Source organism: Ptychodera flava, chromosome 3 (genome assembly GCF_041260155.1).
Source record: "Ptychodera flava strain L36383 chromosome 3, AS_Pfla_20210202, whole genome shotgun sequence".
In the NCBI taxonomy this organism is placed as follows: Eukaryota; Metazoa; Hemichordata; class Enteropneusta; family Ptychoderidae; genus Ptychodera; species Ptychodera flava.
Window position 1 is genome coordinate 42,693,058 of NC_091930.1, and position 22,884 is coordinate 42,715,941.

At 37.6% G+C, this 22,884-nt stretch overlaps 1 protein-coding gene across 1 annotated transcript; it reads right to left on the minus strand.

The window, feature by feature from the left end:
- Window positions 1-1,191: 1,191 nt before the first annotated feature.
- LOC139130076 (uncharacterized) lies at window positions 1,192-15,139 on the minus strand. Its single transcript, XM_070695797.1, has 16 exons — window positions 15,002-15,139; window positions 13,011-13,260; window positions 11,608-11,790; window positions 10,969-11,172; window positions 10,403-10,528; window positions 8,800-8,907; window positions 6,649-6,774; window positions 6,384-6,511; window positions 5,647-5,908; window positions 5,250-5,408; window positions 4,842-5,063; window positions 4,045-4,245; window positions 3,379-3,516; window positions 2,599-2,652; window positions 1,896-1,987; window positions 1,192-1,332 (listed from the first exon to the last, which is right to left on the minus strand). Exons 4-15 carry the CDS (start codon window positions 11,096-11,098, stop codon window positions 1,899-1,901), a joined length of 1,743 nt encoding a protein of 580 aa, XP_070551898.1. The 5' UTR covers window positions 11,099-11,172; window positions 11,608-11,790; window positions 13,011-13,260; window positions 15,002-15,139; the 3' UTR covers window positions 1,192-1,332; window positions 1,896-1,898.
- Window positions 15,140-22,884: the final 7,745 nt, after the last annotated feature.

The following is a 22,884-nucleotide window of genomic DNA, read 5'->3' on the forward strand; positions in this document are numbered from 1 at the left end:
ATAATTTTATCGGAAAAAAGAGAAGAAAAGGGAACTTATCTGGGTGTTAGCCATTTGACAAAAATAAAAAAAATAAAAATATGTGCCTTAATTTTGCACTGAGGTACCGTAACAAGGCGTTTGAAATCAGTCTCTCAGTCAGCCTGTCGAAGACGAAGATAACAAATGCAAACACATATCACAATTCAACTCAGTTGTTGCAGTGAAAGGAAAATATCATGAAACGTCATTCGTCAAATCTTCAAGCCTACATGGTGTATATTGACGTAAAGGGTCAAGAGTAAAAATACAGGACTATCGGAAAGTGATTATTCTTTAAAGTAAATGATACTGATATGTAAATTATAGATATAGAGGTCATTGGTGACCTTCACTCCAGTCTTTAGGTAAATTATTAACATACAAGCACATTTCCTAAATACAATATTAGATAATGCATAATACATATTAAAATGAAAAAAGTTAAATAAAAAATTTACCATCGCAGTAGGTTTTGCATAACAATTGTTGTACATTATGTATTATATCACCTAGCAATATAATTCAAGTATATGCACGGGTAGGCCAGGCTGACACACTAAAGGATGAGAAAAATTATTTTTCTTGGCCTCGAGAACTAATAATTAAGGCCCATTGCAATGCATCAAGATCATCATCATAGCCAAAGTCGTGAAAGAAGAATTTCAATAAGTGATATCAGGTGTTTCGGAAGGATAAGCTCACCCTGCCCAATGTATAGCACCCGCCATATACAAATCTTGCAGTCAATATATGATGTGTTCATAATACATGGACTGATGCAACTGATGCCGTCAGTGATCATCTGCCTGAAAGAAGCACCATACTTATCCACAAGCCCAATAAAAACCCCACACGACGAACAGAAAACGTATGAATGTGGAGAGACAAGGCCTCGCCTACTTTAACTCTTATAAGTTTGCAAGACCGGTAGCCATGCCACTCTGAAATATCCCCTTATGAACTACACCCTCTCGAATGACGAATAAGCTGATATATGTATACCCTATAAATATAAAATGTATTTTATATGGACATTGGTCTAAGTCCACTAAACAATATGCCTACTTTGCTGATATACAAAGTAACAATACATCAGACAGACATTGTTTTTTGTCTTTGTTTAGAATGTAAAGACATTGGTACCAACGAGTTCACAGGATGTTCATCTTCAAAACCATGACCTTGGGTTTCAGTAATAGACTGCTCCCTTTCACTGCTTCTGTATTTGATAGGTTTAAGTCTGAACATGCGATGGTATTGAAGGATTCCAGTCAAACCGACAGGTACCTTATCAATGTGTCTGCAAAGGCACTGAAAATTATACGTTATTAGTCGTACGCGGCGGCTGTTTAGGTGCACATTTTCAGTAAAGACATTTAAATAAACAATTTCCCTGGAAAATTAGAACAACATGCGATTAAACATAATCGCTTAAATCAAAATATATCGCTAATTATTAAAACTCCTATGTAGTCGCAATTAAGTCAATACCCTAAAGGCAGTGTGTGCACACGCCATGCATTTTGCGTAGGAACTCATTACGCACAATAATGAGATAATAAAGAGAATATACAAGCTCTAACAAGAACATGACTGTCCTCAATATCTCCCAAAATACCTTTATACGATGAATCAATTCAAGAGCGCCTACTGGGTATTAGAGAGATACATTAATCTGTTAAACATTGATAGCTAGATGTTATCGAAAGTTAGATTTCACAAGAAAGATTGATGTGTGCTTGAATATTCAACGTTTGTCTATGAAAGTTAACGCACCTTTGCACCGCTAGGGAAAGTTAGTTCCTCTGTTAGTTGCTTTCATCTACGTCATAGGCGCATGTATTTGTGATTTGTATTGGAGTCAAACTACTTACAATTTAGTCCATACTACTCACATATGAAGTCACGGCCAGACCGAATGCTACCAGTGGGACTGCAACTCCTAACGCAATATACAATCGTTGTGCTATAAAGAGGGGCAATATCAACAAGAAAGATCTTAAAGACCTTTAATATCTAAGATATTAATGTTGTTGTGTGTAGTTTAAATTATTTAGGCAAGAATTTTTGACAATGTTGTCTCTATGTTAAGGCAATATGTTTAAAACGTTAATGGCAATTTTAAGCCAGGGACACTGATTTTTTCTTATTTTTTCTGTAAGGCAATGTCAGACGTATTTATGATTCATAATTATTACGTTCTTCTCTCGCCTAGGACCTCATTACGGCAGTATTTCACACATCAATAACATCAAAGCATAGTCTCATGCTTGAATAGAGATGATCTAGCTGGATAATTTATTTATAGTTATGGCATTTCGGTAATTTAACCTTTATTCAAACTTACAAGGAAAATGTTAAAATGACCATCACGACATTTCTTACTAAATTTTACGGATATTGAATGATCTTATTAAGAATAAATCAAACGATGAAGAAGTATTATTAATCATTAATAAACCACAAACTGTGGGTGACGCAATGGAATATGAAGTTGAAGTTTGCACATCCATTTCTTATGATCTATGTAAAATATCGCGACCAAGTAATAATTGTCATCAAGGAATGGCGACTCACCAGCTGATAAGTAAACTGTATCGCTGCTGTTGTCAAATCCCGCCGTCGTTGCGTCTGTGGTATAAAAAAGATGATATATCACGTGCAAAAATGGAGATTTTCCAAGAGATTTAGACTGTCTGATTGTGAAAAAGCTCCTAAATTGCCAGTACAAATAATGCCACAGGTTTCACCCACCGTTAAGAGTATTTAAGGATATGCTTTCTGTAGTTTCGAAGCACTTGTCAATTGCTATTTGCCTTGGGACAGTAATTCATCCTGGAAATCATTAGCATAAGGAAAATAGCAATATGAATTTTTCTCTGAGTAAAATTCATTCTTGAAGTTTGATATGCAGGTTTCATTTTCCTTGTACTATTGATTCGTTTGTTCCCCCTCCCCCCAGATTACTGGTGGTAATTTTAAAGTTAACAACAGTCGACGCCACTGCTTCATTCTAACCTCTGCTCAATCGTTTTTACAAAAATCACACTTAATATGAAAAGGAGCTGTCATTTTTTCGACAGCAACACGAGGTTGATAATATCATTGCATTTCTTCAGTGTTACAATTGAATTACCATTTGGTTATAAAGGAACAAATTAGCGAATGTACTAGATGGACAGATGCCTTAACTCAAACAAACATGTGATAATGATCAATCAAATTAAAGTTGAAATGGTATGTAGAGCTTCCCCCATGATAAATCGTATCAATAGTTGTCAAAATCTACATAAAGATATGTTTACGAGGACGTCTATCTCTGGGCACCTATTTGTCCGACTACTATTTCTTTCTTACCTATGTCATTTGTAGTTGTATGTACAATATCAGATCCATCGCCACAGTGATCAAAAGAGTCTTTTGTAAGATAAGCAGCTATGCATCGACCATTGTTGCACAGGAAGTCATCTGGGTCATTGCACTTGCCATGGGCATCTGATAAAGAAAAACGGAAAAACAACTTTGTAGACATTACTATCCACCCGTCTCGCGTACAGGGGAACACTCGGCAGTTTGTTCTCGTAAAATGTACGGAGTGTACCTTTTTATTGTTCACGCTTTATTGGACTTTAGGTTATCAGGGTACAAAATTTGTTGCCTTTATAGTGTCGAAATGGGTAAGATCAGGCTATATAGGTATTGGATGTTTTTGGGTAGAATGGTAATATGTAGGCCCAGTAATTACAAAAAAATATCTTTGAATCCAGCATTTAATTAACTTATCAATACATATAAAAAAGATTTATCTGTATTTCCTTCCATTAATGATGTTTCCCATTGTTGTACATACATGATGATAGAGTGATCAATAAAGAACTATAGATAATTATTTTTCCGAGGGTAATTTTGATTTTCCTATGTAATACTTACGGTGGATCACATTTGAAATACCTATTTGAGCTAGTTGGTATTTTGACGATTCCGAGAAATGGTATTAAATCTGACTCACTTAAAGGAACTCACCTACATCAGTGTAAAGCGAATAGACGACCAGTACGTTCCTCTGACCTTCCATGGGTTCATTGGTCAGAAACGCCTCCAATGTCACATTGCCGTGTATATTAAAAGTTGTCCCAGGGTCTTCGTTGCAAACTATCCCAACATGAATGTTATTCTCGTATACGTGTATACGTTCAAGTTTGTCATCACAGCGTGTGATGATGCCTGAATGACAAACATAATACCACATGGTTATGTTTACACAAAGGACAGTAGCTCTTATAATGATAAACTGAAATAAATGAATGCTAATTATCGTACTTGTTTATGCTATTTGATGTTACAAGGTCGCTCTTTACATCAATTCAAATAGGATAATATTTTTAACTTTTTTCGGTGTTCGGTTTTCAATGAACACCCTATTTGCTACTTTTTTGACTCTCTTACTCATTTAAACAAAAATGAATATATTAGAAAATCCCCAGAACGTCTGTGTTCAAAACCATAATGACACTGTGAAAAATGAAAATGGATATACAGAAAGAATGTAGCGTGTAGTAATGCCTGAATGACCAACAATTTATTATATCGCTTGACTGTATTTATGGAAAGAACTGTAACTCTCATGATGGTCTACTGAAATATAAAAACGTTTACTTTTTCATTAACGATATGACCGATATAAGTTTAATTTTTTATCGATTCAAATAAGTTTATATGCTCATTTCAAATACATATAGGGAAGTGACAAGAAGGTATATGTCCAAACAGATGATGGCAAAAAAGAAAATGAATGGCGACATAATAACCCAATAATATACCTGAGTCAAATTGGTCTGATGCTGTTGGTCGCGGTGTTTCATTTTTCAACCAACAGTGCTGGTATACCTTGTCGTAAGCGAACGACTTACAAATACTCTGCTGTTCCCTGCATAACTCACAGCATTCATTGGCATCGGTGACGCTGATATCGTTGATACTATTAATGTCCGATATATCTGCTCCATCTCTCCCAGTGTTTACATCAATGTTGCATGCCGGATCTGTGTATTTGATGAAGAGTATATAACATGATATTGCCAATCCAATATAAACACCGATCAACTCTTGAAGGGGAAAATAGTTTTGAATAAGCACACTTGAGTATAAAAATATTACAGTCAATCTTCTCATAACTTAGAGCAAGTTGTACTTCCAAACAGCAGAACGAGAGGCAAATTAAAAAGTACCTGGATCGAGTGCTGCCGAGAGGGTTACATTTAGGAATTTCAGAAGAATATTCTGTTGACTTGTCAATAAAAGTTTGTGAGAACCAGAACTTTTGTCAGCATCTTCCCTGCGCAGCTGTATGAGACCGCCTGGCGCCTTTACTGCATTATCTTCTACAACTGTATGGAAGGAAGGAAAGAAGCAACTTACAACACCAATGGACATATTGCATATGGCTGTTGAAATTGGCAAAGGTTTTTATGATAAAGAATGAAAATAATATTTTAATAAATCTAATATGAAAAACTAATTAAAATTCTATTGTGGCGTATTTCCATTCAGCGTCTCGATAATTACTGCCCGGGCGGCCACATAAACCTGTACGATATTAATCAAATTTTATGGGCATTAACTCACGAGTGTAGTCAGTTCTTGTCGAGATAGGTAACCCCTCGTCAGCAATGGAGACCACCTTTATTTCGAAGCCCCCTGCCGTGACAGTCCCATCCGACAAGAATAGGATAAAGACTTTGTTGCTACTGGTCGTTAGGCGATTTGGACTTTGAGTCCCACAGAAGACTCCGAGTAAAGGACTGTGTATGTTGGCACCATCGTATATAGCCACTCTGTCCTTTCCACAACCGATGGAGCTTTCTACGTCAAGCTCGATGAAAGAAACCTAAAAACAAACATTTAAACAAGAAAACTGTACTTATAAGGCTATTGGCTGATAGGTCATCAAAACTTAAATATCGTGTTGATAACTAATATATTAACATAACAGATTTAACTAGGCTATCACCTGCCCTTCAATATGGCTTCGTTAGAAATAGAAAACGTCGTTATGATATTTTGGGTCACTACGTGAAATTACAATTTGGCTGGCAAAACGTGCCGAATTTCACTAAAATGGACTGAACAAATACAATTACAAAGAAAAAAGATTCACCAAGGACAGGGGTTGTTCGCAACATATGGTATTGCATAAAAGAGAATTGGTGACCGTGAATTGGTGATCTAGGCGAAAGAGACTTGGAATGAAAACTTGACTTACAGAATAGGAATGATATATTTCGTCGGCGAAAGCTTTAAACTTTAAGGTTTGTGTTAGCAGTCACAGTCATTTTGAACTCAGAGGACAAAATGAAACTCACCTCGATCAGTTTGTTCTTCTGTGCCGTGATGTTATAGCTACAGTATGTGTAGGTATTATATTCTTGGGGGTGATTTGGTGACAAAATTACCATGTATCTAACAAGAATATAATCCTCGTCACACGTGTCTGAAAATAAATAAAGTACATTATATTGACTGCGGTATAGACCTATAAATGTGGCTTGGAAGTATCAATAAAAACCAAAATAACACAAACAAACACACAAACAAATCCAGTCACAGGCTCTCGACAAAAATGCTTACCTATGTGTTCACAGTTTTCCCCCTCAAATCCTTTCACGCAAGTACACGTAAACGTTCCGGTGCCGTCTATACATGTTCCGCCATTTTGGCAAGGCTGTGACGAACACTCATCGGTTTTTGCGATTTCTGCAAGTAACAATTATGTCTTATGAGAACCAATCTTTTATGTAATGTGATTTCTTGCGGCTGAAGACACAAATGCATAATTCAGTAAACCAATCGTGCAAGCGGTGAAAATAGGTTCATAATTTCCTTATGGAATTTGACGTTTCTCTATCCCTAATTAAAAGTATTTTACACAAAAACTCACTCATTCACTCCTTGTCTTGACAACCAAGAACTACATATTCGACGTATCATTATCATACCAATTAGCAAAGTGTAAAAGGATTCCATATTAACGAGTACATACAATATATATCATTTGACAGCACATTACTGATATAGAATTTTAATTATGCATAGCAATAGCACAGTATGCTAAAACACTGTAAGGTAGTATAAGCATTTCAGATTTTGTCACCAATGTCTTAACTGCGGTTCATTTGCCGCCCCTTGTACTGTCACGGCCCTGTACGTCAGGGCTCGGCACGACACGGCCTTAACTGAAAGATCTGCCGCTCAAGGGCGCTCTCTATATACCCTGTAAGTCTGGACGCGGTCTGTAACATTCCTGACCGGCAACACAATTTTGTTGCGACCAATCAGATTTCGTCAACAAATGTTTTGGCAGTTCTGAGGTCTATGTCAGTAAGCTACGTGCATGATCAAAAATTAATATATGACTCCGGCTATTTCCTGTAATGTCAACTAAAGGCAAACAAAATGTTGTAATTACCAGCAATCTGATTTCCACAGTGACGCAAGAACTCTGCCAAGCAACGATCGTGATTTTACGTTCTTTAAATCTACCTTGCTTGTTAACGGAGGCAGCGAGAAAGTATTTAGAGCACTTATAATTGTGTTGTACGCGAAGTAAAGGCAGGCCCTTGAGAGGTCCTACCTTGTGTGCATGTTTTATAACTACAATGTTATATAAATGGTGCTGACAGACTGGTGGCTGAAATCGTTATTGATTGACACTGTAGCACACTTATTATGCAGAGAGGGGACTTAGTTTTAAAAAAATAATCAATAGCAGGCTGCATTAACTTCACATGTATTAGGGACCGGCAGCAGCTGAAGGCGTGACCAAACTCTCTCATATCCCCACCGCATATAAAAGACCGCGCCAGTCGTAAGAGGAAGGGAGCGTGGAGAGCGTCCTCGAGCGAAGGATCTGTCAGTCTAGACACGGCCTGGTACGACATGTTATGCCTTAGGTGTGGTTCATGATGCTTCAACTTGACAATGTGCCCACATGACGATAAAAGTACTGGCAATTAATATAAGTTTGCAGAATCAACAAATTATGAAGAGTCAGCAATGCGTTGTATCACGAGATGGTGTGTCATTAGAAAACAATGTGCACTACTTTAAGATTAAATGTAGAATACGCAAGAGAGTAAACTTAAATTTTAATACATGAGAAATGAAATTCATTTAGAGAGACGATTATCAGAGTGCTTAACTTATAATTCAGACTGAATTACCGTACTGTAAATAAGGCTATCAATCTTAATTCTATCGACGTTTACGACTGCTGTTCGCAACAGGCAGCTTAAGGCTCTTCCCTAGTAAAACAAACAGTGAAGGTAGAAACTGTTTTAAAACTGGTGGAGAATCCCGGTAATTGAAGAAGAACACGTTGGTAGAAATAAGATTTGATAGATTTATTAACAATATGAAAACCCACCCTTAGTTATAACTTAAGATCTCTGATAATCACCTCTTTTCTGAATGAATTGCATTACTTATTTATTACAATTTATGTCAACTCACTTACTTAATCTACCTCTACCAAAAACAATTACACATTGTATTCTAATTAAACGCTATTTCTTGATACAAATACTTGCTGACTTCATAATTGGTACATTCTTCTAACCTATATTCATTTGCAGTACTTTTTGCCAGCTGGGCACACTGTCACGTTGAGACATCATGCGACACACCTGAGGAATAACGTGTGGTACCAGGCCGTGTCATGCCAGGCCATGACAATACCAGTAAACGCCAAATTCCGATGTTAACTATACAATCACACCTTACCATATTCGCAGTGTGGCCCATGGAAACCACTGGCACACTCGCAAGTGTATCCCTTAACTTGTTCGATGCAAGAAGCATTGTTTATACAACTTCTCGGCGTGCACTTTCCTTTGAAACAAAAGAAAAAAAATAATTTTAACTACTAAAAGGCCAACACATTATATATATATATATATATATATTATATATATATAATATATATATATATATATATATATATATATATATATATATATATATATCTTATATATATATATATATATATATATATATATATATATATATATATATATATATATATATATATATATATATATATATATATATATATATATATATATAATTGCAGTGCCCGATGCTAACATTATCTGTTACTTAAGTTTCTTGCATTGGGCAATCTTCAAATAGAAATGAAAGGATTTTTACCTAAATTTATAAATGAGAGACTCAGTGTAAAACTATATTATTACCTTGTAGTTTAAATATTTTGTGTTATTATAGTATGTCCGTAAACGCAAAATCCAGCATACTTTACGAAAAATTGTTCTAAAATACGCAAAAAAATCAGGTCTTGGAAAATTTATACGCATTGAGAAATGCCGCCCAAAAACCGCAGATGTACTTGGCCCGCACTACCTGGCCTGAACGAGGTTCAATGCAAGACAAAATCATGGATCTGCTTGCAAGTGACATTTATCATGATGTTGCAACTTTTAGACTTTAGGGGACCGCAACTATTCATGCAACATTGTATATCATAATAACAAAGCGTTATGTCAATCAGTCCAGTCTATGAAAACAATGACTCTACAGAGGCAAAAAATTCACAAGTCCATCGAGTCTACGTTGTTGGTAACACAATACGATTCATGGTTATTACGTTTCATGTTATTTGGATTGTGTCTACGAGTGACGATTTAGACTCTGTCGGGTGGCATTCGTGAGGTCCCGCAGGACTTTCACCATCTTCTGCTTTTTGTTGAACCTTAGAATACACTACGTCCGTAGCCAGAAAGTATTTTCTTTCAACAAGAAGTAATTAGGAAGCCCAATGAATATAGAAGAGTCCTGCATCACGGCATGGAAAATGTCTTTACTATGACAGGATGGGTTAGCCCAGTGACGTTTATATTGAAGCCCCCCGGCATATGCAATGAAAGACAATCCCACCCAAGTTCTACAGAAAAGACCAGCCAATTCACTTCATATACCGATTCCTCGGTACTTCATAGTAATGTACGCATTTTGATACATCTTGCGCAAATAAAACCACTTGCGTACAATCATACGCACATTATGAAATGACACTATGTGTGTGTGTGTATATAATATATATATATATATATATATATATATATATATATATATATATATATTATATATATATGTATACAAAACAAAGATAGCTAGTTTAACTGTAGCGAAGAAGAACAATCAGGAAAAAATCAGTATATATATATATATATATATATATATATATATATATATATATATATATATATATATATATACACACACAAAACTAAGAGAGCTAGTTTAACTGTAGCGAAGAAGAACAACCAGGAAAAAATCAAAGAAAGGAAATAAAGCAGGAAAAACCTACCACAGTTTTGCTCGTCAGTATTGTCATCGCAGTCGTTATTACCATCACATTGAACAAATGATGATATGCATTTTCCATTTCCACAAAGGAACAGGTTTTGATCAGAGGGACACTCGCTTGGCGTAGCTGTGGTAATAGCAAATTGAAATCAATTTGATGAATTTATAGAGAGCAAGTTACTGCCAATTTCATTTGAACAAGTGGCGACATTTTGACCGGGCAGAAAAATGTCATTGCCCAGACTTCCCCATTGTAAGGTGCAATAAATATCATTTACTATGATATTTGATAGGGCAAAGAGAGCGGCACGATTGTTCGAGACATAAAAATGATGGTACTATATCCGCGATTAAGCAAGGTTAGAACATTACATTTGTCCATGTTAAGAGTACTGTTGGTTGCTATCATGATTGCTTTTTGAAAATGTTCGCTCTTCAAGTAAGTCACAGAGGCATTATGTAAAGGTAAACATTATAAATTTTAAGATTTGTTCATTGCAATAGCTAACTCCGATCTGAGTTAGTATTGCATCAAATGATACATTATATTTCACTGATATGACTCACAGGGTCTTGAGTACTGTACATAGCGGAACAAAAACCCGGATGCATGATGGACTCTCTTTCTTTCCGTGAAAAATTGGATGACCATACTTCCAGTGTCTGACGAGCACAAGTCTTCAAGTTGTGTATCCATGTCACAGATAACTCCGATCTCGTTTCCCAGGGCGCTGTCTTTGATCACTATGTGTTCGTCCGTTCGCAGGCATTCTGCCAAGCGATCATAGGACACAATTCAATTAATGTGGGTGGAAGGGATACAATCCCAATTAGACACCACCCGTTCTTTCGAAAGGTTGTCCATCGATGCCAAGAGAGAAAGGTGTGTGGTATTCATAAAGAGCATGTATCAATCAAAGTGTTTGAGGATAACGCACATTGGTAGCAAGGAAGCAATGTCAACAAATTACGAAAAATGTCGACAGCCACATACCTGCGTGTAAAATAGGATGGGAAATGTACTTGCAAAGACAGTTAACGTTATGACTTATGTATCGATATTCTTGATTAACAAGATAGCAAATCAGCAATTGGGTTTTATTGCGGCTCGTGAATATAAATCGCAACTTAAAAAAACACGGTTAGCCGTGAACAGTCGGATCACACTCGAAAGTGTCTTCAACAAATACCTAATGCAGCACTTACGTCCATCTGAAGAGCGTCTCTGTTCTATGTTGACGTTTATGATTTGGAGGCAAATACCGGTAAAGGTTCCAGTAGTCTGAATTGTGATAACACACACCGACTCAATTGGGTAATTTGGGCTTGGGTAGTCCGCGTGAGATTGAATATATCCGTATGCTGAACTAGCGGTCAAATCCCTGCAGACTGATTACATTATTACAAGTTAAAATGATCGAGAGTACGTTAGAGGAGTAGTATTACACAGGTTTCAAATTAGAATCAGATTGAAAAAATATTGAAAACCGTAGTCACGTTCTATGCTTGCTGGCGATCTTCAGATGGGTATTTCTAGTTGTCTTTCAATTTCAGTACACAAATACATGTGATATCTATGTTCGAATGTGCGACCTTTAGTTGTAGATCAGTAGGAAATTTTAGAAACAAATATTTGACGGGACGTATGTGACCGCTGACTTAACATTTCGGTGACCTAGCATAAATTAAGTATAGGTTCTCCTTAGCTTTGACTTGTTTGCAGAGCTCTTTGCGCCGAATAGAAACGTTTATATTTGGAATAGAGATCAGAAACATACTAAGACGATTCTGAACCATTACTTGATGTAGAAACATTACACAGAATGTGCTGATATATAAACTTGTAAAGCGTAAGATCACATAGGTCTCTTAAATAAATAATGATAATGACAACAACGACTTTTAAAGGTTGTATGTACCGGGTATATTGTGATATCACTCATAACTAAGTCCTCACAACTTTTTCATTTCAAGGCAGCCCGTTAGTTCTAGGTAGGACTTATCCCGATATTGCATGCATTGGTCTCCCTGTGAATTTTACTCTGTTCATGGTGAAATTTAACGATGCAGGGAATTTTTAGTGATTCATCTCCTTCCTTGCAAGGTTTTGTTTTGAATTCCTATTGTCTTTTAAATACTTCGGTGAAATGATTGTGAATAAGGCGGAGGAGTATTTCCCAAAGGGTGCTCTGTACAATGGTATTAAAAATGCCGGCAAAAAACAGCTGGCAATTGCAAGTAAGAGAAATTCTAAAGTAGCCGCCACTTGTCAACAAGAGGAGATGTTACTCTAACTTTGAAACTTGAGAGAAAATCAATTCAAAGGTCACTTTGGCGCCTTAAACTTGAGTAATGAACATTCTCAGTACTTGATTATATATGTTTGTGCACTATCTATCTATCTATATCTTTGTGTGTCTGTATATTGTGTCTATGTGGGTATGTGTCTGTCTGTCTGTCTGTCTGTCTGTCTGACAGACATATTTGTGTCTGGCAGTCTGTCTACCTGTGGTGTAGAAATAGACCTTCAAATCTACCATAGAGGTTTGAGTGACATCGAGCAATACATTGCATGTATACTACAATGTCAAGAATATACTGATTCCTACCTGAAAACGCCCTTGGATATCTGTAATCAATAGCTGTGTATGTTACATTGAATCCCTTCTTAGACTGATAATGATCACTATGAAAAATAACAAAGAGATTCGGTCCCGAAGAATAGATTGTGTTTGGCAGCTCGTCCCCGCAGAACCTCCCAATCAGAGGGTGATTTGCGTCATCCCCATTATAAACTTCCAAATAGTCATTTTGACAGTCATCTGATGACCCCTCTACTAGAAAAGTTTGAAAGGTGAGCTGAAAATACAGACATAAATACGCATTAGTTCGCAGCAAGATGGAGCTGTCGCTGTGCCGTTTCCTTTATATATCTGCGACGGTTGGATTTCTAACATCGATAACGTTTGTGCATGTTTGTAATATCGTCATTTCTGCAATCATATTATGAGGAATAGGTCGACGGGTTATGTGCCGGGAGAGTGTTACTATGTCTACAAAAGCCATTGTCTGCAGTAATCTTTATAACAGTAGTCCAGTTAAATTTCTTTTCATGGCTGATGCATGCATAAATAGGACAGGCAAGAAGATAGGAGCAACATGTAACGAATCAGAAACTATACCACTAACAAAATGCATGTTTATCCTTCTGGAGAACTTCCGGGACATGATACCATCAGTATCTGTGATGCCATAATACAAATGGGACTGTTTATTAAGCGAGATAAGGATAGTAAATTAGATGTATTCAGAAAAATGGGCTTCTGGTCCCCATCTAGTGCTATGTATATACCGACTTTCCCAGCCCCACTCCATAACAAACTAGGTCGAGTAGTAGACGCAGTGCAAATTCATAATGTACGTTCGACTCGATAGACCCTCATGTGTGAATTCACAGGCCGGGTTAACGATGTGTTTCTCACGATGCGATCGAGGGCCACTGAGAGGTAGGCGAAAGAGGCGTCTAAATATACTCATAAAAATAGAATAGGTTTGAAAATTTAGTTGCTAACAAACTGTCATCAACAAGACGCCTGGTCGTGTACATGTTTTGAAAAGGACACGATCTCATGACCCCTCAACCAATCGTTGACGCACATCAACAGCAATGCAAATAAAACGTGTTAACATTTTTTTTTTAAAAAGGTCCTTAAAAACAACTGCACTACTGTTGCCCTCATATTATTACTACAAGAACTGGACTATCAACAGACGATTCTGTCATTTTCGTCTCTGCAGTAACAGTGGAAGACCAATGTCTGGCAAAACCGACTGTTATCGCTTAAATGGATGGCTTGCAGCTATCCATGGGACATGACGTTTTGAACAGGGCAGAGGCCGAGAGAAACATTTGCAAAGACTTCATAAGTGTAAGTGTCGACCTGTCTTGAGTTTGATAGCAGTTGTTGTTATTAGACGCGCACTGAATCCACAACTTTATCCGTTTAATTCAGTATAAAACTTGAACATTTCCTCTGATTTCGTTTGACGGACCCCTCCACTTCTTTCACACTAATAAAACGCAAGCTCGCGCAGCTTATTCAAGAGACAATAATTCCTGTCTGACTTCGACGTCAGTTGTCTTGGCCCGAAATAGAGCCGTCATACAAAGACATCTTTTCCAGTAACATAAACGTCAATAAAAATAATTGTATCTGAAAGTCTTTGCAGCCTGAATATAAACGTTTCTCTAAGGCTTCTCTATAATCAAGCTGCTTCGCTCTCGCCATGTTGCATTGGTGTTGTTTCCAGCATGACCAGTTGACCTAAGATCCGCTTCACCTATCAATCATTTCTGCTGCGTTAGGTTACAACACAGTTTCCCCTGTTGATGTCCGCGATCGAGAGCGCAGCCGCTCATAACAGTCCGTCGTGCTTTCAGCACTGGCGGTCATGCCTTCGGTATTCCCGACCCGCTCCCCCGTATGTGCCAGAGACTATACCAAAACAGAAAAAAGGCTCAAGAAACTGTTGACAGTCTAACCAGTCACATGACCAGAAGGGATTTCCCTATCGCTCAGACACAAGTGAATACACTTACCTTTATGACTTTATTATTATCCTCATTCGATATGGAATAAGAACAATCAGTGTTTGTACCGTAATCTTCAGGGTACCCTGGCGAGTGGAAACTCCCAGATTCCCCGGATAGTGAAAGATCACATGTTTGGTCAGCTGCTGCTCATTGGAGACAAGAAAAGAGAAAAATGAAATGAGTGTGAGACGGCTTTGGGTAACGTTGACATAGATAAATAGCCAGAATGGCTTTCTCTCAAAGTTCGTTTATTTGCACCTGGCTAAGAGGTACACATAAGTGTAACTGTCAAGTAATATTATTGATAATAAGTGACAATTGTCAAGATATTTAACATGTTTGCCCCCACTGTTGTTGCAAGTGACCGTTCCGGTGTAGATTGTCACACTGCCACATCCTATAGTTTTTCACCGTTTTTATCAGTAGTCTCATTCTTTTGATTACGAGGCTGCACGAATATACATTATTATAACGCAATAGTGATGAAGTTACAAATCGCTTATGTCCTAGCCCTGTTCGAGTTATAGAATCTAGTACCCGCTTGTTACTTCCGAGCCTGTGTGTTCCAGATAATAAAAAAAAAGACCGTCACTATTTCTATATGTTCCAGGCCTTGGGCGATAGCAGTGTGTTGTTGGTTTCGCTGCCTGCCATCGTGGCATAAGCTAGCGCTGTAGTAGCCCTAAAAAGCGCCAGATGATAGGTGTTTTATGACAGACAACATGCTCATGCCGTTCTTTGTTTTTGTTTTCGATGTGTAATGTTGTATGCACTTGAACAACATTATGTGGTCCTTATTACTCGACGAGTTCTCGCCAGTCGTCAGAATAGCGCCACTTTCTTCACAGAAAGAAGCCAAATGCCTTAAGCTAAGCGAGTGATTCCCTTGTTAACCTTGTTGTTTTGTTGATGAGCTGTAATTTCTTGCGCCAAAGTTATTTAAAGAGACGGGGTCGTTGGAACGGGGCGTGTGCTACTTGTTTTTACAAACAATATATTTAATGCTTGCTATCTAGATGCTTCACGTCAACAAAGCTGCAACATTTAAAGTTTACGATATTCATTGTAAATAAACATGTTGTTAGGTTCGTCAATCGCCAACGTACCCTAGAAATAGTGTTTATATCGGTCGTAGCGGTCCCCGGCAACCTTTGAGCAGAGTTCCCACGACCCCTCCCTTTAATATCTTGCTCTGTTTATCTGAGGCTTGTCGCTTGAGTGCATTGTGCTTCATCGACCTGCGATTGTTTCAAAAGGTACAGGCGACATTGCCGAGCATGACCAAGTAACCAGAACCATTGTTCTCAAATTTTTCCCCAGAGAAATAACCTTTGAAAATACCATTTGAGGTCGCGATGCCACTTTTCTAGAACAGGTAGACTTATACAAGACTGCAAGGCCCATGGCCTAAATTGGTATAGGGATGTTCGCCACGAGTTCGATGAATAAACATGGTTGCACAAACTAACTGACTTTTCCGCCTTCCCTTTGGAATATAACTCTGCACACCTACCCGCTTTTGACAGGGATCTTCCAAAGATAGAGCAAGCAACTAACAACTAGTTTGTGGATCCATTTCTCGTCCTAAATCATCACTTAATGAGACACTGATAAATGCAATGAAAAGAAAAATTAAAGAAAGTAAAGAAAAGAATAAGAGACAAAACAGGCCTAAAATAGAAAAAAGCCGAAATACCAGAAACACACTTATGTTGTTCTAAATGTATCAGCAGTGGTGATTTTGTAGAGAGACATAGCAATCTCTCTTACAAACTGTTAAATCAAGGTTACACCAGAGAAATACTTGTCTCTACATTCAAACGCTTTTTTGGCAGGTATCATTAGCTGGTAGACAAAGACAATATCTCTTTTCGACAAATGATCGCTGATGGCATCAGTGACATTGGACCTTGGTTGGTGACCACTACCTATTTGACTTACAGATTGATATATGGCGGGTGCCACATGTGGGACAGGATGCGCTTACTATTTTCGAAACACCTGACATCACTTCTTGGCCTTTTGCCCAGAGGTCCATATATCTTTCTTTCATGAATTTGACTTTGTTGTGTGTACCAGTGCTTTACTGTCTGTTCTGTGCTGTTTTGTGTCTATGTTTATAACTAGTGTATTACGAATTTTGACCTAGTGTTATGGATTACGGATAGGTATGATTGCGATTATTGAATTAAGCTTGGATTTACTATTCCACAAAGTGAAGTGAATAATTGTTAGCTGGCGTAACGTTGACTGATCATGACTATTGATTCAAAAGTAGCTTACACGAACTTGAGAGATTTTGAGAGTTTTCCTCGCCTCTTGTACTTTTTTTCTTACATTTTCATTTTTATTTCCGTTTCGATTTCGGTCTTATTATGTCAACTGTACGGCAATTTCTTTTGTATGAAATTTGTCGGACAGTTAAGCCTAAGCTCAATTTCTAGTACGGAGTAGTGAACTCATCGATAAGATTCACTTTGTATTCTCGTCACGTTCACCAAAACGACCTTTTGTTGAAGGCCTCCCGCTGTCCGGGTTTTGTGCGAGGCTTGAAAGTCCCGTTATGTAATGGTCAGTTTCTGGCCGGATCTGTGACAGCGAAAGGTATGCGCCTATGGTAAAAATTCTGTACCATCTCTACCGCAAGTATGCGGGTCTATCTTTTTTTATTCGATGCAGAGAAACTATATACATATTTCAGTATATATTCAAAAGAAAACTTAGGATCGCTACCACAAGAAACACACATTTAAAATTTAGATTTTCTCAGTGAGAAGAGGTAAAAACTATACATGCATAATAGTCGTAAATAACAATCTTGAAAAAATATACCAAACAATTGGCATCATAATCAAAGCTGAGTAGACGACATAGATGAAGTATGCAGCGCCGTGCCTTTGTATTTTGCGGTGTTCTAACGTCATTGTTCATACCATATTATATCATAAACTCGTGATAAATCGGCACACATTTTGTAGTTTTTTGTTCTAGTACACTTCTGACTTTAGACCAGCAGTAGCCTATTCAGTTTGCCGTTATATTTCTATGTTTACAGAGTTAATACTAAAATTTTACCGTGTCTTCATTGAATGAGAAAGACACTGACGGATAAAGCTATTATTTACAGCCAGTGTTCATAGAATAATAATTGAACAAGTCATTGACAATGACATAGTCCCCACTTGTAATAGGAGTATAGTCTTGATGGGGCAGGGCAATGTGGTCATTAAGAAGTATCACTGGAGTGTATATGTTGAGATCTATGGCACATAGGTCTATGTCGTTGTTCCCAATTTGAAACACATGAGGCATGTCTAAGTTATGGTTCTAATCGGAAAAAAGATCAGACCTCTAGCTGTATTGGCCAGCCAAGAAATACATATGCGCATAATAATGAGGTACAAGATGTGACATCTTAAGGTCTAATATCCTATCAGAATTGGAGGGTATAGACTTGTGGTTACTGAGTTATGCATATATATGTATAATCAAGGTCAAAGGTCATAAGGTCACGTGACATTTAAAAAAAAAATGTATTGCTAATTAATCCCTATATGCCAAAAATCAGACCTCTAGCTCTATTCCCTTGCCCAGAATTAGATGTGTGCATAATTAATGAGGTAAAGCGTGTGTTGTCATAAGGTCTCCCATCCTACTAAATATAAAGGACATAGCACTTGTGGTTATGTATTTATCGACATAAACGTGTATTTCAGGTCAAAGGTCATCGAGGTCACACGACATTTGGTCAAAAAAATTATTCTATAGTTATCCCTATATACCAAAAATCAGACATCCAGCTCTATGGGCTTGCTCAGAATTAGATATACGCATAATTAATAGGGTACAGTATGAAGCATCATTAGGTCTCCCATCATACCATACATGAAGGGTGTGACCACTTGTGGTTACTGAGTTATGGACAAATATGTATATTTGAGGTCAAAGGTCATCTAGGTCACGTGACATTTTGTCAAATAATTTATTGCTAAGTTATCCCTATATACCAAAAATCAGACCTCTAGCTCTACTGACTCGCTCAAAATTAGATATGTGCATAATTAATGAGGTACAATATGTGGCGTCATAAAGTGTCCCATCATACCATACATGAAGGTAGTAGCACTTGTGGTTACTGAGTTATGGACAAATATGTATATTTGAGGTCAAAGGTCACCGAGGTCACGTGACATTTTGTCAAAAAAATTGTATTGCTAAGTTATCCCTATATACCAAAAATCAGACCTCTAGCTCTATTGGCTCGCTCAAAATTAGATATGTGCATAATTAATGAGGTACAATATGTGGCGTCATAAGCTGTCCCATCATACCATACATGAAGGTAGTAGCACTTGTTGTTACTGAGTTATGGACAAATATGTATATTTGAGGTCAAAGGTCACCGAGGTCACGTGACATTTTGTAAAAAAATTGTATTGCTAAGTTATCCCTATATACCAAAAATCAGACCTCTAGCTCTATTGCTCGCTCAAAATTAGATATGCGCATAATTAATGAGGTACAATATGTGGCGTCATAAGCTGTCCCATCATACCATATATGAAGGGTGTAGCACTTGTGGTTACTGAGTTATGGACATATATATATATATATATATATATATATATATATATTATATATATATATATATATATATATATATATATATATATATATATATATTATTTGAGGTCAAAGGTCACCAAGGTCACGTGACATTTTGTCAAAATATCTGAGATATCTGCGTGAACGGATGGACTCACGGATGGACTCACGGACGGACATGACCCAATCTATAACCCCCTGGACTTCATCCGTGGGGACTAAAAACTGTGTCACTGCATCCTTTTTGCAATATGAATACGATGAGAAACTAAATTTTTATTTTTCTTGGCCTTATACATGGGAGTCTATGGACTGCCTTATACATGGGAGTCTATGGACTGCCTTATACATGGGAGTCTATGGAGACTGCCTTATACATGGGAGTCTATGGAGGTGAAAACTAAAAAGTCCTCTAACACGGCCAATTTGATCGCATTGTGAAACAAATCGACGTGCATCTGTAGGGTGGGTACTATCCTTGTGCAAAGTTTGAAAGAAATTGACCTGGGCATGTCTGAGATATCTGCGTGAACGGACGGACGCACGGACGGACGGACGGACGCACGCACGCACGGACATGACCAAACCTATAAGTCCCCCGGACGGTGTCCGTGGAGACTAACGACTAACGTTTAGGAGAGTTTACATCAAATTGCAAAACAGGAAGAGTTGACCACACAAATTTGAAATCCTCTTCTCTGCAACCCGTTATAGTCGGCTCAAATATGACAATGTCTTAGCGTTGTTTGTGCATAAAAGATGAAAAGGAATGTCACCTTGCGACGTTATATAATTACACAAGTATTTGCTCGAGGGTTCTTTTTGTTTCCTTCAGGGCGGGGTGACTTGAAGCATAGTACGCAGTCTTTGATATTTGTCCCGAACAAAGCACCGCAGTAGATTTAATCACTTCTATTTTCGTTTGGAAAGTACCTGTGTCGCAGTAGATATTCTGCAGTAGATCATTCTAAAGTTTTCAGCGGCCTAAATTTTTTTGGAAAATCGAAACTTAATTTTGCCACTGAGTTTACTCACGGATGGCGGCCATTTATAGTTTTCACGTGTATGTAATTCAGGGTTATTTTTATTTCTCTAGTACCAAATTAGCCACGATTCCACCTTTTCTATATATCAAAAGTATGGGGTGAAAATCTCCGTGAGGAAAGTTAAGGCGAAAATTTAAGTCTTTTTAATTTTGTGGTGCGAACTATTTCAATGCAATGTTCACAAGATAAAACCTTGGCCTTGCCATACAGTTTTATAACTGATTTCACGAAGTCGGCCGAAAAGTCATTGTTATGTCATTGCTTTGCTTTTTGTTTCATTTTGAAACAAGCTACGCCTTAACCTATAGTATTACTCTATTTGATTCTAGTGCATTTCAGGCTACAGCTAATTTGTCAAAAGTCTCTGTCCGACTGGTGTTTGACGCGCACAAAAATAGGACACGACAAAAGAAGTTTGCTATACTTTTATAAGTGTGCATTTGATCCAGATATTCATGAACAATATGGATACAAAATGACATATTTCTACTGCCACTCTTAGAAACTTTCATTTTTTTCTATTTTAAGTTTTTATAAACTCGTAGAAGTCTATTTCGACATGTTTCGTACATTCACCGTGAAAGAAATCAATTGCGAGATATCAGGTAAAATGTTTAGCCACTACCTTGAAAGATTACTCATAAATTAGATATATACCGATAATAAAAAGGATAAAAACTGATAGTTAAAATCACTTGCCTTGCCCTATACCCGGTCCTCTCCCTCTAGATGCCTTTAGACGTTAGTCGCAGTCATAGAACAGACCAACGTATGGTTCTGGCCTCGTAAAAGACCGAGCAGCGACAGCTATTGGACATTATATGACCATGCCCCCCTTTGCGTTTTTAATTGGTCGAGCTGAACTACGTGAGTGCCCACAGATACACAGTAATGGTTTGCTCTCATGCCGTGAATATGAATAATATCGTAAACATAGTAACTTTACGGCTAAAATGAAAATTATGATTTGTTATAAAGATTGCGAATCAACCACAAAATAAATGTAGCATTTGTCGGCCAAGTTTAGACGCTTTTTTCAAAAAAAAACCACCGGATTTGCAAAATTTTTTGCAGCGCGCGCATTACTCACTGACAGGTTCTGGGGCCCCGTTGTCGTTCCCACGGGAAATTTTCTCAAACTTTGACGATTTTTCTTGGTTCGTTGATAATATAATGAAATAACAGACTCCGCGATGACCATTAACGTTTATTTATGGGCGCGGGCGAGAGGAAAGCGAATTAACGGGCTCGGCAAGCCTCGCCCGTTAGTTTTTAGGCTATCCTCTCGCCCTTGTCCATAAAGGCATTACCCAAGAACAGCCTTAAACGCCATTGGGTTGTCTACTACTCCAACCTACATGGGTATTTCCCTTACACTGTCCAATTAAATTTCGAAAATTGTAAAACCATTGCCCTAAACCATACAATCTATATTTGTGCATGACCACATGTTTGTGCCGGTGATTTGAAGATTGTTGGCTTCGTAAACAAGCAATATATATTAAAAAACAGTCACGAATATAATCCTGACAAGTAATATTGTTATTGGTTGGTACACGATCTGGTCACTCGTAACGTCTTTTTACTCTAATAGATGCACATCCAGGGTATGAAAAAATTTACGCGGACGTCATATATCTAGGGCCCATGTAATGTTACAAACAATCTTCTAAAGTATAGCAGTGGTCTGTCTTGTCTAGCTGACAAAATTGTTTACATGTCAGCACAGACAAATATAGACAGACTGGTAACGCGGCATGCCTTTTGTTCCATGGTCGTCTAGGTAGACTATTGCCTTTTCATATTAAAATGAGCTTCAAAGGTGTTAAAACTTTTTGGAGACTTTGTTTTTGGTTGATAATTGCACGAGATTATGCGAAAAATACGACGAGATGGCATCGTGCTGCCAGTCGCGTAGCAACCATGGTTACTTTGTGAGTTCTCAGGACAGAAACACTGCTTCACTCCAATCAACCAGTTTCCTGGACGAGCCCCAATTTTGTTACGTGTCAGAAAACGAACAAAAGGTGAACTCAGCAGTTTCCGTATAAAACGAAATTTATTATGAAAAATAAAACTAATTGCTAAGTCAGGGATAGAATACAAACTGTAAAAGTGTACAGACTACTTATCTCAGCTTGGACGGCAAAGCTCCAGTCTCAGAGTTGTAACAGTCAGTCGGATGAATGAACAGTCCTTTGGCTTGCAGGCTTGAAGTTGCACAAAGTCCACAGTATA

Coding starts and splice junctions, on each gene's coding strand:
- LOC139130076 (XM_070695797.1), bottom strand. CDS start 11,098: ATGGATACACAACTTGAAGACTTGTGCTCGTCAGACACTGGAAGTATG. Junction 10,529..10,968: donor TGTACAGTACTCAAGACCCT/GTGAGTCATATC, acceptor CTATTACCACAG/CTACGCCAAGCGAGTGTCCC. Junction 1,988..2,598: donor TACAGTTTACTTATCAGCTG/GTGAGTCGCCAT, acceptor CCCTCTTTATAG/CACAACGATTGTATATTGCG.